The 13,013-nt window shown below is 48.0% G+C and overlaps 1 protein-coding gene across 3 annotated transcripts in view; it reads right to left on the reverse strand.

Annotated features, from left to right (window-relative positions):
- Positions 1–543: 543 nt before the first annotated feature.
- MEGF11 (multiple EGF like domains 11) overlaps positions 544–13,013 on the reverse strand; it is a 199,476-nt gene continuing 187,006 nt past the window's right edge. For all 3 annotated transcript variants that reach the window (XM_082769562.1, XM_082769563.1, XM_082769561.1), the window contains 3 exons: positions 7,047–7,103; positions 2,185–2,391; positions 544–1,636 (listed from right to left, as the gene is read on the reverse strand). In XM_082769562.1, the coding sequence (XP_082625688.1) occupies positions 1,476–1,636; positions 2,185–2,391; positions 7,047–7,103 (425 nt within the window). In that variant the 3' untranslated portion in view covers positions 544–1,475. The remainder of the gene's footprint in view (positions 1,637–2,184; positions 2,392–7,046; positions 7,104–13,013) is intronic.

Here is a 13,013-nt window from a genome sequence, read left to right on the forward strand (position 1 = left end):
GGACTTGGAGCTGAGTTGCAGCCACTGCCTCCGAGCTGGGAGGCTCCTCGGAGAGTCCCCTGCAGCAGCAGCTACACGAGCGATCATGCTTTGAGCAAACTGCTTGGTGTTGGTTTCATTCTCTTCTGCTTCCATCAGACTGGTGAATGTGCAACAGAATATTTTTTTTTTTTTATATTTCAGAGGCAATCATCTTGCTACTTCCACGTTTGCCTAATAAAATTACATACTTAGAATCAATACTACTTCATGCTCAAAATCTACAAGGAACTGTTTAACGGCAAGTATTCTACTTTCTAGGTCAATAAGGATCACACACACAAAAAATAAAATAAAAAAATCATTGTGGCTTAGTCCAAAGCTTTACCATAAGTCAACCCCGTGATAATTATTTCACAAACAGCTGCTGAAAAAGAAAACCCAGTTTCAGCTCAATTTAATGATGTTTCAGGTAGAATCATCAACAAATAAAGTTGCACTACATGGTAATGCACATTAAATTAAAGGGTGTCATAAATGGCATGCTGTCAGGTGAATCACAATGGGGTGGTTTGTAAAGATGGCCTAGAGAAGCCGACGTGTCCTAGCATTAGGAAAGGAAACCAAACCAGGGGTTAGCCTGTGCAAACCTGCAGTGTCCCAGGGAAGTAAATGGAGGTGCAGCAGTTTAGGCTGCCTGACAAAGCTAGTGCATTTATCTAAGAAAACTGAAGCTGTATAAGGAGAATTAAAGCATCACTGTACTGGTCAAAGTATGTGTAGCTTGTTAAAAGTGTGGTAAGCTGGGTATGAGATTCTTTGTTTAAACTGAAGACATCGACTGGACATTGTTACCTTTTAAAACCTGCACAGGATGTAGGTTTCCTCTACTCAAATAGCCTGGTACTGAATGTAAAGATGAACGTTTCAGCGCTAAGGTCCAAGCATAAACTGTGCAGGATGTGTATGGTGATGGCAGTAAATGAGGTTTCCAGACAGTGAAATGAGAAGCTTCCCTGCTTTCGTTCGGAACAATGTCCATTTCCATGACAAAGATGTAAAATATATCTCAGCGTATTCCTAGCCACCTTGTTCCTAACAGTACAAGTTCTTTTTTTTTTTTTTTTTTTATACAGCTGGTAGAAATGTACGTCTCTAAGTCCTTCTACTTAGCGTGTTTTTGTGTTGTATTTTACAGCAAAGCCAGGGTTAGAATACACACCATGGAGAGCCTTTGCCTGGAGCATGTGAACACTTTCCTGGCATGACGCACTCCAGTGACACCTGGAGAAGGTACTCATTAGTTCCTGTGACCCATATAAAAAAATGTCTTTTTAAATAACATCATGCAGCAGCAGCTGGCCCAAGCTGATGTTTTATTACATTAGGTCCTTGCGTAAGTCTGCAGTCACGTCAGCATCCTGCAGCACAGAAAAGGATTGTCTTCTCTTTTGCTTCCTCAAAGTTTGTGTTACAGCACAGTGAAGTCCATCCCTTTAAGACTGCTTGTCCCAAGATGGCCCGTGCGTCGGGCTGTGCCTCACGGGGAGGAGGTCGTAGTGACTAGGAATGTGACTGTTCCTAGGCAGGTCGTATGGGTTTTGGAGGTAACTGGCACTCCGGCCACGGGCGTCTTGGACCACGCTGACGGTGGGCTCTGGGAAAGCAAGGAAAAATGGGTTATGGCACCCAGCAGCGCTCCTGGGGCTGTAATTACTCTACTCATGCGTTTTGGCACAAGCACAGAACAGCGGCTTCCCAAACCCTCTGTTCCCGTTGCAGCTTTATGGATATTGCATGGGAGAGACCAAACAGCTCCAAGGCAGGGAGCTCCCAAAGTCCCACAAGCAACGTCTTCCAAAGTCCAATACTTCCTGCAAAATCATGCAACTGGACTTTGCAGCAGTTTAAAATGAAAACAGGAGCAGGGTGCTGAAGCCCTTCACTGCTGGGACTGGAGGAGCTCTCTGGTGTGGTCCCACGCTCACGTCCACGGTCACAGCACAGGTCCCTGCCAACATTGTGCTCCCCAAATCAACCCAATAATGCACCCCCAAGCCAGCGCCTCCCTGCGCCATGCCAAGTCCACACCACTTGTCTCAGGAAAGGAAAAAAAATCGTCTGCAGTAAAACCACCAAGGGTTGGAATGAACAGCTCAGAGCTGAGCACCTTGCTGCTGCCGCCACGTAGCGCCCCCCACTTACCAACTTCGTAGATGTTTTTGTTGGCTGTGGACGAAGTGGGCATTTCTGAATATGGGGATTCCCTGTGACCAGGCGATTTCATTTCCACGTAGCTGCTCTCGGAGTGTTTGCATGTTAAAATGGGGGGGTCTTTAATGGTGGCGTATGGGTTTTCACTGCTGTTCAGAGAACAAGTGCTGGAGCTGCACACAGACTCCTTCATGTAGTCTGCAAAACAAGACGGGGTGGGACTGTTAGCTTTCCTCGGAGGGTCACACCTCAACCTCTGCAGGAGGGGCAGGGTGGGGAGAAGGGGCAGGGGTGAGGAAGATCCTTGAAGCATCCAGCACAGACACCCGACGCTTGTGCTCTGGAGTGTCCAAACCACTGCATCCACAAGTCTCTTAGCAGGAAAGCAATGGAAACCTGCTCGAAACCAAAGGTTTTGCTGTGAAAGGTTCTAGTTGCCATTTACTGCAGTACTTAACTTTTGGTGGCCATCGTTTCTCTCCCTCCCCTGGTTCCTGAGGAGCTGTGCTGCAATCCCACCCCGCTGCCGCGCCGACCCGCAGCCCGACGCAGGTGGCAGCATCCGCTGGGCCTGGCTGGGCCAGCCTGGGAGGGACAGGGGGCTTTGGGCAGCACCGAATGCCCTATGTTTGAGAGCAAAACATTTCCAGCAGGTGTAGAACTGCATCAGTGCAGCGTGTGTGCTCTGTCCCCTGAAAGCTCCCGTTCCTGGGGCTTGCCAGCATGAGGAGAAACCGATTTCTTTGTGTTCCCTTCTGCCACTAGGACTGGGAGGAGGCTGCTCCTGCTAACGGGGAACACTTGGGTTTCCGCAGCGGGGACAAGCCTCCAGCTGAGCCTTGCTTTTGATTTGCTTTTCCCCAGTGCTGTGGGCATCTACTGCTCCTCTCCCCTAGGCTGGGAAACAGGAGAAGGAGACGGAGGAGGCGCTACGTGGGGAGAACGAGTGGGCAGAGAGTGGCAGCCACCGGTGTCCCCCGGCGGTGACCCTGGCTGGAGAATGCCAGCCTGCTGCCGGGTCCAGGGCCAGGCTTGCTTTAAACAATAATAATAAAAACAACAGAGAATAAATAAGTCTTAACATTGACATTCAAGAACGTGCCATTGCTGCTGTGTGCATCCTGCTGGGCAGTGCCATTAATTTAGAATTAGAGCGATGCAATGAAAGATGAGGCATTTTCTTGTGCTGGGTTACAGTACAAAGGCAGATCCTGGTATATATGAAATACTCCCGGTGACATAGCGGGACTTGCAAAATAGCTGCAATCCCAGCTGCCCCCGCTATCTAGTATGGGAGACAAAAAGAGAAATTCAGGTTAAGAAATAGACAGACAACAAGATATCGCTTCTCCTATAAAAACCTCGTCTCTGTGCCTCTCCTCCCCGTCCTGGATCCATTAGTGTTAAAAGTGAGGGGACAACAGACAAAGACTAACAAATCCTACAATAAAACGGAACCCCTTAGGCTCAAAATACCTGTGCTAGATGCACTGGTCCCCAGTCTTCAGCCCCGCTGTGCATGGAAGGACCGAGCATCGCACGTGGGCGAGGAGCCGCGAGCTCCCTGGGCCAACGTTGGCACAGGACTCGCTGCTGCAGGGATGGGGCTGATGAGGAGGACTCAGCCCCGGGGCCTTTGGGGTGCCCATGGCCAAAGCCTCGGCTCTGCCTGCCCGCTGCTGTGTGCATTGTGCCATGAGGGGACCCTGCACAGCCTTTCATACACCAGCTCAGGGTTTGGGATGGGGCGCAGGGAGGCTGTTGCAGACTTGCTGCTCTGCCTCAGGTCACGCTGCTGAGTAGATGTGTGAAGGGGATGAAGGGCCGGAGGTGACAAAAGTGTACAGCTGCGTATGGCTGTGGGTGGCCCCCAGACAGTGCAAGGCCTGGAGGGCAGCGCCAGCTCCCTGGGGAAGCCGCTGGCATGCAGGGAACCACCCCGCAGCCCTCTGTAGGATAATTAAAAAATCTGGCACCAGTTGTCAAATTTCATGTCATGAATTAAAAATTTAAGCTGGCTCAAATGTACTCAGTAACCCTCACCCATCCACCCGGGGCTGCGGGGTCTCTTGGGACCACACCAGCAGGACCACCACCACCAGCACCCATCCCGCTGCGGGCACTCAGGGGGAGGCAGGGAACCTGCTCTAATTCTCAAGTCCCTGTCTCCTGGGTTGCCTGGATACCGATCACCAGACCTTTGAAGCAGATTTTGGGTTTTGTTGCCAGGGACTCAGATGTACTCGTCCCTCCCTCCCATAGACCGGTTTGCTCTCTTTTGCCCTGAATATCTTCCGGCATAATAATGACAAGCCTCAGTCCCTGCTTTCATGTCTGAAGCGCTAAGGAAATGTGGTGCACACAGGTAGAACACGCTCTCCTACTTTTTAATCCCATTTACGTCTGACGTTCAGTGCAGCCTGCCTTGCTGGCTGCTCTCATTAGGCTGGCCAACCCTCGCTACTGCCAGGACAGCAGCACGGTGACAGCTTCCTTCTGCTTTTGGGGTGAGCATGACACAGCTGTGGGACGCGTTCCTGTGCAACAAGCAAGTGACTCACAGCAAGCAACGCCCTGAGCCTCTATGTGCATTAGTGCTTCTAGCTGCTGGGATTTCACTGGGAATCACGCAAAGGGCACTGATTTTATTTCCTTAAAATGCTATTGCCTAAGGTCACATTATTCCACTAGTGCATCAGTATTCATCATTAAAAAAAAAGAGAAAAGGACTCATCTGCAAAGAAAAGCTTGGAAATGGTATCAGTGGGCAGCATGCACAGGGAAAACTGCTCTTACAGCCCTCTGACAGCTCAGCTGCTGTCACGATGTGGCCCAGGGCTTGGGGTAGGCATGGGGGCATTCAGCCTGTGTTTTTTTGGGACTGTGTGTTTCTTTGAATAACCTGGCTAGCAGACGCTTTCTGTCCATCTCTCGGGTGAGTCAGGGCCAATGCAGGGCTGGCAGGGCGAGGAGAGCTGCGCCCAGCAGCAGGAGCAGCGCGGCCTCGCTCATCCACACGGTCCCGTCTCCTATTCTCTTTATGACATTGACACAGCAGGCTAAAAGCTGCATTAGTTACCACATTTCTAAGGTTTTCATCCCCATGGACACTGTTCCCCAAACAGCTTCTTAAGGTAGCCAACAATACGAAGACCCCACTGAGTGGCCGAAAGCCCAGGGAAGGCAGCAGTGCACCCATGGCCCTGGCTCCTTGCCCTTGCTGCTGCCCCATTGGCCCCATTGACTTTCTTGCCATGGCCTCTTGGCCGACGTTCGAATTGTTAAGGAGCTAAGCATGTAAAGCAAGCGGCTCAGATCCTGGACAATAAACACACTACATAACAGCAGAAAACACATTTCACAGTTCCCTCCCACTGTGCTGTTTTCTCCCCATCCCACTGGTACCCAGCCCCTCTGTGTGGCTGTCTCCTCGGGGGGAGGTCTGGCTGCATGTGTTCATTTTTTTTTAACTTTGCAAATACAGTAATTTAGTTTAAACTAATCTTGAAATTAATAGTTCCTTGTGAAAAGAACAACTAGCTCCAGTATAATAAGATATATATATATTTTTCGAATCATTAAAGAGCTGAAACCTGCATTGAGTCAAATACACATGCGTAACCCCTGTGATATTTTAAATTTAGCTTTACAGAGAAAGACTTGGTCATGGATTATTGGTTTCTTTTAGTGATGCTGTGTCGTAAGGCCATGCTCTACCTAGTAGTATATCACCTTATTTAGCAGACTACGAAGTGATTAGTGCGCTCTAGGCCTGGCTGTCAACAGATCATCACTTTTAATTTCGACCAGCTTTGTATTCATTGGCATCCTTTTCGGGGCAGATAAAGGTCTTGCTCCGTAACACCTTGGCCACGACAGACCCGTGGCTGCCTCGCACCCAGCTGCAGATGAAGGTTCCACTTTCACCGTCACTCAGCTGACACCAGCCCAAGCACGGTGCTGAGAGAGGCTGGGCAGCATCTGCCACTCAGCTGACAGAGGGCCATCCCCAGCTGCTGTGTGCAGACACAGCACCCTTGAATTAGTGCTCAAAGCACTCACCCTGAGACTGCCTGTCCTGAACGAGGCTGACTCCCTGCTCCACCTGCTGGGCCACAAGCTGTGTGCCAAGCCCCAGCCTGTTTGGGGCTGAGACCCAAAGCTACGGCACTGGGGCCAGAGCCGAGCTCGCCAGTGCTTGCGCTGAGCCAAGTGCTCCTGTTGTCCATGCACAGCTGGAGTGTTTGGAATGTGAACCTGGAGGACAACTGAAAGCTAAAATCCCTGCCCTTGTTCACATGACTCATCCTTGCTCCCTTTTTAGACCAACCCCAGTCAGAGCCCATTAATTGCTTCGTGGCTGGTCAATGTACCGAGGGAGGTCGTTTCCCAAGCTCTGCTATAAATCTCGTCTGTGGAGGCCACGCAGCAGGGTCAGTTTGTTTTTCTCGATGGCTGGGAGCCTCATGGAGCTGCAACCTGGCAGGGAAATGCACCGGCAGCAACTGCCACCAGAAAGCCCTTGTAGGATGGCTGTGAGGTGCTGCAAGAGCTGGCCAGACAGCTCCACCTGCACTGTCCCTACAGCAAAGCTCTCCTTTTTTTAAGCTGCTTTGCCGAGGCAGGAGCCTACGGCCGCGTGAAGCCATAATTCATAATGCCTCCATAATTCATGGGGCCCAGGCATCTGGCTGGGAGTCGGGTGCTGCCAGCTGAGCGTCCTTTGCAATTGCTCTGTCCCTCTCTGCCTCTGCACGGCCACTCTTCGGGGTGCTCAGGTCTCCTAGCTCACCTCTTCTACGACACCCTCCTCACACTCTTTGCAGGGTGACTGCAGGCACTGGATACCATACCTTTGAAGCTTTTTTCCATTATGTATGTGTTCTGACGTCTATCCATCCCACAAGCACCTGCATAAAAATGATATATAATGGAAAAGAAATAAATATTTATGTAAATTGGATTGCTTTGACTACTGAGCAGCATATAGTCTTTCCTCTAAATTGTACATCAAGGCCCTCATTTAGCGAGGCTCTTAAGCACATCCTCAGCTGTAAGCATGCACTCAGCTTCAGTGGGGATTCTGTGCCTGCCTAAAATTATGCATACACTTAAGAGCTTCCCTGGGAGGGAGGGCTTTCCTGGAGCAGCGTACTGCTCATTACCAAGAACAGCTATCCATCAGAGGAGCAGGGAAAAACGTCTGCTGAAATGGTCATTACTGAAACGCTAGGGTAGGTGGAGAAAAGAAGCCTAAACAAAGCCTTCCAAACCCCAGTCTGCAAGTCATGTTACGTTACTCTGTGACTAATTTTAGGCTTTGTTTCATCTGTGGATAGTATGTTATTTAATTCGCAGCCTGAGACTGTAAGCTGCGTACCATCCTTCGAAATTACTTTGTATGGCTTTGGTTATAAATTTGCACAGTTCAATATCGGATGTGACAATAGTCCCTGAGTGACTACAGCAGACTGAAAACGCAGTAAGTCAGAGAGCAGAAAGCAAACACCTCTGCCTTGTACAATACCGTACGAGCTTGGCATTGCTTGCAGAGGCAGAAGGGGCCAGGTACCTTTTCTGTGTTCACTACTGACATTTATCCTAGATATCAATCAGTTCAAAGGAAAATCTAATGGAAGCCTTTAAATCTTTTTAACTATAGAGTCTGATATTCCTTATTGACTAGCAAAATCAACACAAATTTGGTTACCGAGACAGAAATGTCTTTGTGGCTCATGAAATTCCCTGTAAAGTAATGAAGTTATGCTAGTGAAAGAGCCCTGCAAACAGTACATCCCAGAGGTCTCCCAGCTATTTGTCCTTGCTTTTCCTCTGGTATCTGCACAAAGAGCTGTCACCACCATTGATGCTGCACCAAACCTTTTTTTCATGACAGCTTTGTCTTTTACCAAATGAGGTAAGTCACTAAATGAGACAATCAGTGTGTTACTGGCACATCAGACAAAAACCTTTGCTCTGATTCTCAGTCTCCATCCCAGAGCACAGGAAGGGTGCTGGTGGTACACAGCTGGTGCCCTTTGATGGGGTTCTCTCCCTCCGGGCCAAGGGTGACCAACCCAAAAAGATGTTTGAGCACCTTCTGCTTTGTTTGCCACCACTCAGCGAGGAGGCTCTCGCACAGAAGGGTATTGCCTGTGTGCTTTTTTCCTCTCCTGGATTTTTCAAAGGCAGCATCCAGAGTGCAGAGGGTGAAGCTAAGTCGTCCCTTGGCTCCCATCCACAGGCCTGGTGCTCCCTTTCCCAGCTGCAGAGCTCCTGACGGCCGTCCCTGGTGGTCACACCTCCTCCTGGCCGGGCTGAGCGAACCCCCGGAGCAGGAAGGCCCAGCAGCAGTCGGGGACATGCAGGACGCCTCCAGCAAGGTTGCAGAAGACAGGGATGAATAACTTTGCTCAGGACCATGACCTAGTCCTCCCCAGTAACTTCAAAATATCAACCACAGAGACAAAGCAAGCAGCACAAAGCATAGGAGCGAGCCTGCGGGACAGCATCTTTGTAACCTACCAGGCATTAGTGAGAAGATACCGGTGGTTAGAATAAGGACCATGCAGACTTTGACTTATCAAGCAGGGGTTGCCGTGGGAATGGTTCGCTGTCAATCTGTGCACACAGGCAAGTCGTGTACAAGAATCATCTGATCTGAGCATCCTTGTCAGATCTTTACAGAAACGTTCCCCTTGCGACTGTCAAGGCTGACTGAAGGCTGGAGCCCTGGGGCTGCCGGGAGGATGCAGCAATATCAACCAGCACCGTCGGTGTCTCAGAGGGGAAGGACTCCACTTTCTGAGCATATTTCATCAGCTCAGCTCCATGCGAGTTCCTACCAGTCCTCCTGGAAATGTGAGGCACTGGATGGGCTTCTGCAGCAGCAGGGATCGCTGTCCTGCTCTGAGCTTGATCACTGAGACCCTCTGGGCCGGCAGGCTGCTGCTGAGTGAGCCTGAATTTTGTTTGGAGTTGGGAACAGGCAGTACTTGCCCACAGCAAGCTGTAAAACTGCACCTTGCCACACTTCTGCTCCGTTCTCAATTCAGTGTGGCTGTAGAAAAATAAACACACACCTGCTGGGAAAGGCACGGGTGGGGCTGGTGCTGCCATGGGAGGGCTGCCCGACCCCACAAACACTTCCCAGCCTATTCCCTTTACTTCTGTTTTCAGGTATATTTTATGCCTCCTACACTTAGGTGTTTTTATAATCTGCTTTATGTATTCATCGCATTTCTCAAGAGGTGAAATGAATGATGGATACAATATTTTGTAAACTGCAAAAGCAGTTAATGTGGAAAAGGAGCATGTGGCCTAATCAGGCCGGGAATCTGACACATCAGGGAAGTTTAGGATTAAGTTTGAAGCTAAATTTTGTGCTGGGGTGAAATCAGAGTCTCAGCTGGAAATATTTTTCTGCACCTCTTGGCTTTGAGAAAACACAAAGTCAGCTCTGAATCACTTTGTGGCTTTGGTCCCCTGGAATAAACACAGCTTAAGCCACTCAGGATGTGCTGCAAATCACAAGTTCAGTCTCTGCATTGCTGTTAAGAGAAATCATATTACAGATAAAAACAGTTTTGTCTGCAGCCCACTGTATCCACCACTCGAGCTAATGAGCATAACAACCTTTTCTAAACTCAGGTGTTTTAAGACTTCTGACTTGCTTGGAGTTGGAGCTGGAGTCTGCAATTGCTTAATGCAGGCTGGACTATGGCAAGAGAGATTAGTCACGGGGCAAATAATTCCAGTTCTGCAACAAGAGACTGAATAGAAAATGCAGAGGCAAGCCATTCCTTGATGCTAGCAGGGCTAGGCTGCATTAAACAGCAGGAACACGCAGCAGAGCTGTGGATACTGCCTCTCCTTGGCACCACAACCTCTAAAGTCTGATCTGTCAAACCGATGTCCATGAGAATTGCTTGTGCACAAGGTGTTAGGGTCTGAAACGTCCTCATCACTAGGCTCCCAGTCCATTTAACAGATATGATCATCTCTTCAAAAAACCCTGACAGACTGATATTTGAAGCTCATGAGCAAATGTGCCAGCAGTGAAAAAACAGGCTTTGTTCTGCTCCCTGCGCCTCCAGATGGAGAGAATACAGACCTGGAGCCTGGGCTCTGCAGAACCGAGGCAGAACGCCTGCTGGCTGAGAAGGTCCACGGGATATGTGTGGGCAGTGCATGTACCTGGGTGTATGTGTGTCTGTACACCATATATGCATGGACATACATGAGACCTGTTTCTCTACATCATTTCTGCCTGTTGCACTCAAAGAAAGCCCCACTGCTATCAGAGGGAATATGCACGTTGGCTGAGGCAGGATCTGCATTAGGTCCTCAGCTGTGATTAAACAGCTTTTCTTAGCATCTCGCACTGCCACCTCTGTCCCGCTGACCCACACTCTCCCCAGGAAGGCAGTGCTGCACCAGGCTGATTCACTCGCCCCCTTTCTTGCCATGTCTGCTCCATCTCTTTGATCTGTGCTGCTGTGGCACTGCTCGTGACACGCATCTGAAATAAGGACCATGGTGGACTTTGAGACAGGCTGCTCCTTGGTCCGAACACACATCCATTATGTATGGACAGCCCTTACTCTGCTCCCTCAGAGGACATCTCCCGTTCTTTCCCTTTCCAATTACACTGCCTGGGGAGTGCCCCCTGGCTCAGCAAAGGCCACTGATGTGAACTGAGCAGCCAGAAGGTGTTTTCCAGAGCTGTAAAACTGCAGCCTGCAAGAGGGAGGAGAGCAAAGAGGGGTTAATTAAAGCACTCGTGTGCCCTTTATCAGTGTGATTGCCTTTATGAGATACACAGCCAAATGGAAAGTACGTGGCATTTCCAGAAAGCATTCCTTTGGTCCTCTATTACATGCAGATAAAGAGATGCTTTGCTTGGAGAAAACTCCAGTTGATTACAGGTTTTAAAAGATGAGTGTCTGAGCTAATTTCACAGGGATATACTTACAATTTCCTTTTCCCCAGCTGTAATTTCTATTTGTGACAGTTATAATTTCGAACGAGCCTACAGACATTTTTGTGAGCCTGATGCTCACAAAGAGCCTGCCCTTTTGGGCCATTGCCTCAGCCGGTGGAGTTGCTGGCTGAGGAACCAGGGGGATGACCAGGAGAGTTCAGGGGTTTCTGTCAGATCCGAATTTCTCTTCAATTCCCCTTTAACTCCTCTTCCTTGCCTCCAGCTCACTTACACATCTGCTCTTTGTAACGTCTCATGGGGTCGTAACAGGAGTTGTCCTCTGCTCTTTTAACTACTTAAACCAAGTTCAGCTGTGTGCAATGCTTGGCTGCTATTCCAACACCTGATCTGAGGCATCTGTGCCCTAAAAGCTGAGGCTGATGGTGGGATGGGAAGGTGACACATCTTTAACTCTTCCTTTCTTCCATACGCACTGTGGCTTAAAGGTCAGGAGCTCTCATTTGACCTTCATAGGCTTCACTTACATTTTATGGTTACAATTCAAAATTAAAGTTTTCCACTTTCTTCTGAAAGTTGCACATATAAATGGGACCTGCCACTTTTATTGCACAAAAGCAACATCACAAAATGAAAATACATTTTACAGTTGAATGCAAAAATGGTTTTGCTCTAAACTAGAACTCAATATTATGACACAAACATAAATTTTAATGTTGGAAAGGGAGAAAAAAAAATCTTATTTTTATCAATTAGTGTGAAACAGACATATTTGGGAAGAAAAAAAATGGAAAAATGTTTATCAAAGCAACATACTTGGGCTGCAAAATGCCATGGAAAAAAATGTGACTGTTTTTGCTGGAGATCGCTTAGCTAAAGTATTTATCACTTCTACGTCATTCTTACCACAAGAGCATCACTTCTGCTAGTAAAATAAAATAGAGGAATGTAGGACAAATGTGGCACTCAAGGAGCACAGGATGCAACAAGATAAAAATAAATAAAGCTAGTGAGTAAAGCTGTAAAATGGTAAAAGGAAAATTAACTTGATTTGTGGAGCATTTGGAAATCCTGATTTCCCCCCATCTCTCCATGTTACATACAGATAAGCACAAGAGCAGCTCTGCAGATTATTATAAAGAAGAAAACATTGAATGGTTGATAATGATGGAAAAGGCCTTGCATTGAAGCTTGACACTTTTGTGATTTTCCTGATGCAGAGGAGATTTTGGAGCAAGGTATGGGGTGTTACCGAAGAGCACAGATAAGACGTGATGCCTGGTGCTGCCTTTTTAGGGTGATTCAGCTCACCTTAAAAATCCCATAAATTCCATTTCACTTTTCCTCACACACTATACTTCCAGCAGGATATTAGTAATCTCAGTAAAGGAAAGGGAAAATGTTTTCTGCCATGGACAAAGTAAATTCCAAGTGCTCGGACAGGAAAGCAAATGGCATCCAAAGCACTAAATTTGGATAGGTTTTGAGATAAGAGCTGCTAAAACCCCTGTTAAAACTGAAGCCAGGGAGAATAAACTCAGAAAGGGCAATTAGGCTTCATTCTTGGCTTGTTTCCACTGGCTGGTGGTTCAAAATTGCATGAAAAATCGTCACTGTATGATGGACTAGGAGACAACAGTGTCTATCACACGTTCCAGCTCCTGCCAGAGGCTCCAGGGTTTTATCAAGATGCCAGTATTTAGTGCTAAACTTTATTAAGCATGAAAAAAAATATCCCAAATTGAAATTTAAAAAAATAACATTTGTAGAGTAGATAAATAGTGATTCAACTGACCAACCTGGGAAAGAAGACTAGAGCGAATATTGACTCTGCTTGCCCAATCCATGGTTTGTGGTAAAAGAAACAGTTTTAAAATCT

This window comes from Aythya marila, assembly GCF_965140915.1.
Source record: "Aythya marila genome assembly, chromosome: 11".
Classification (NCBI taxonomy): Eukaryota; Metazoa; Chordata; class Aves; order Anseriformes; family Anatidae; genus Aythya; species Aythya marila.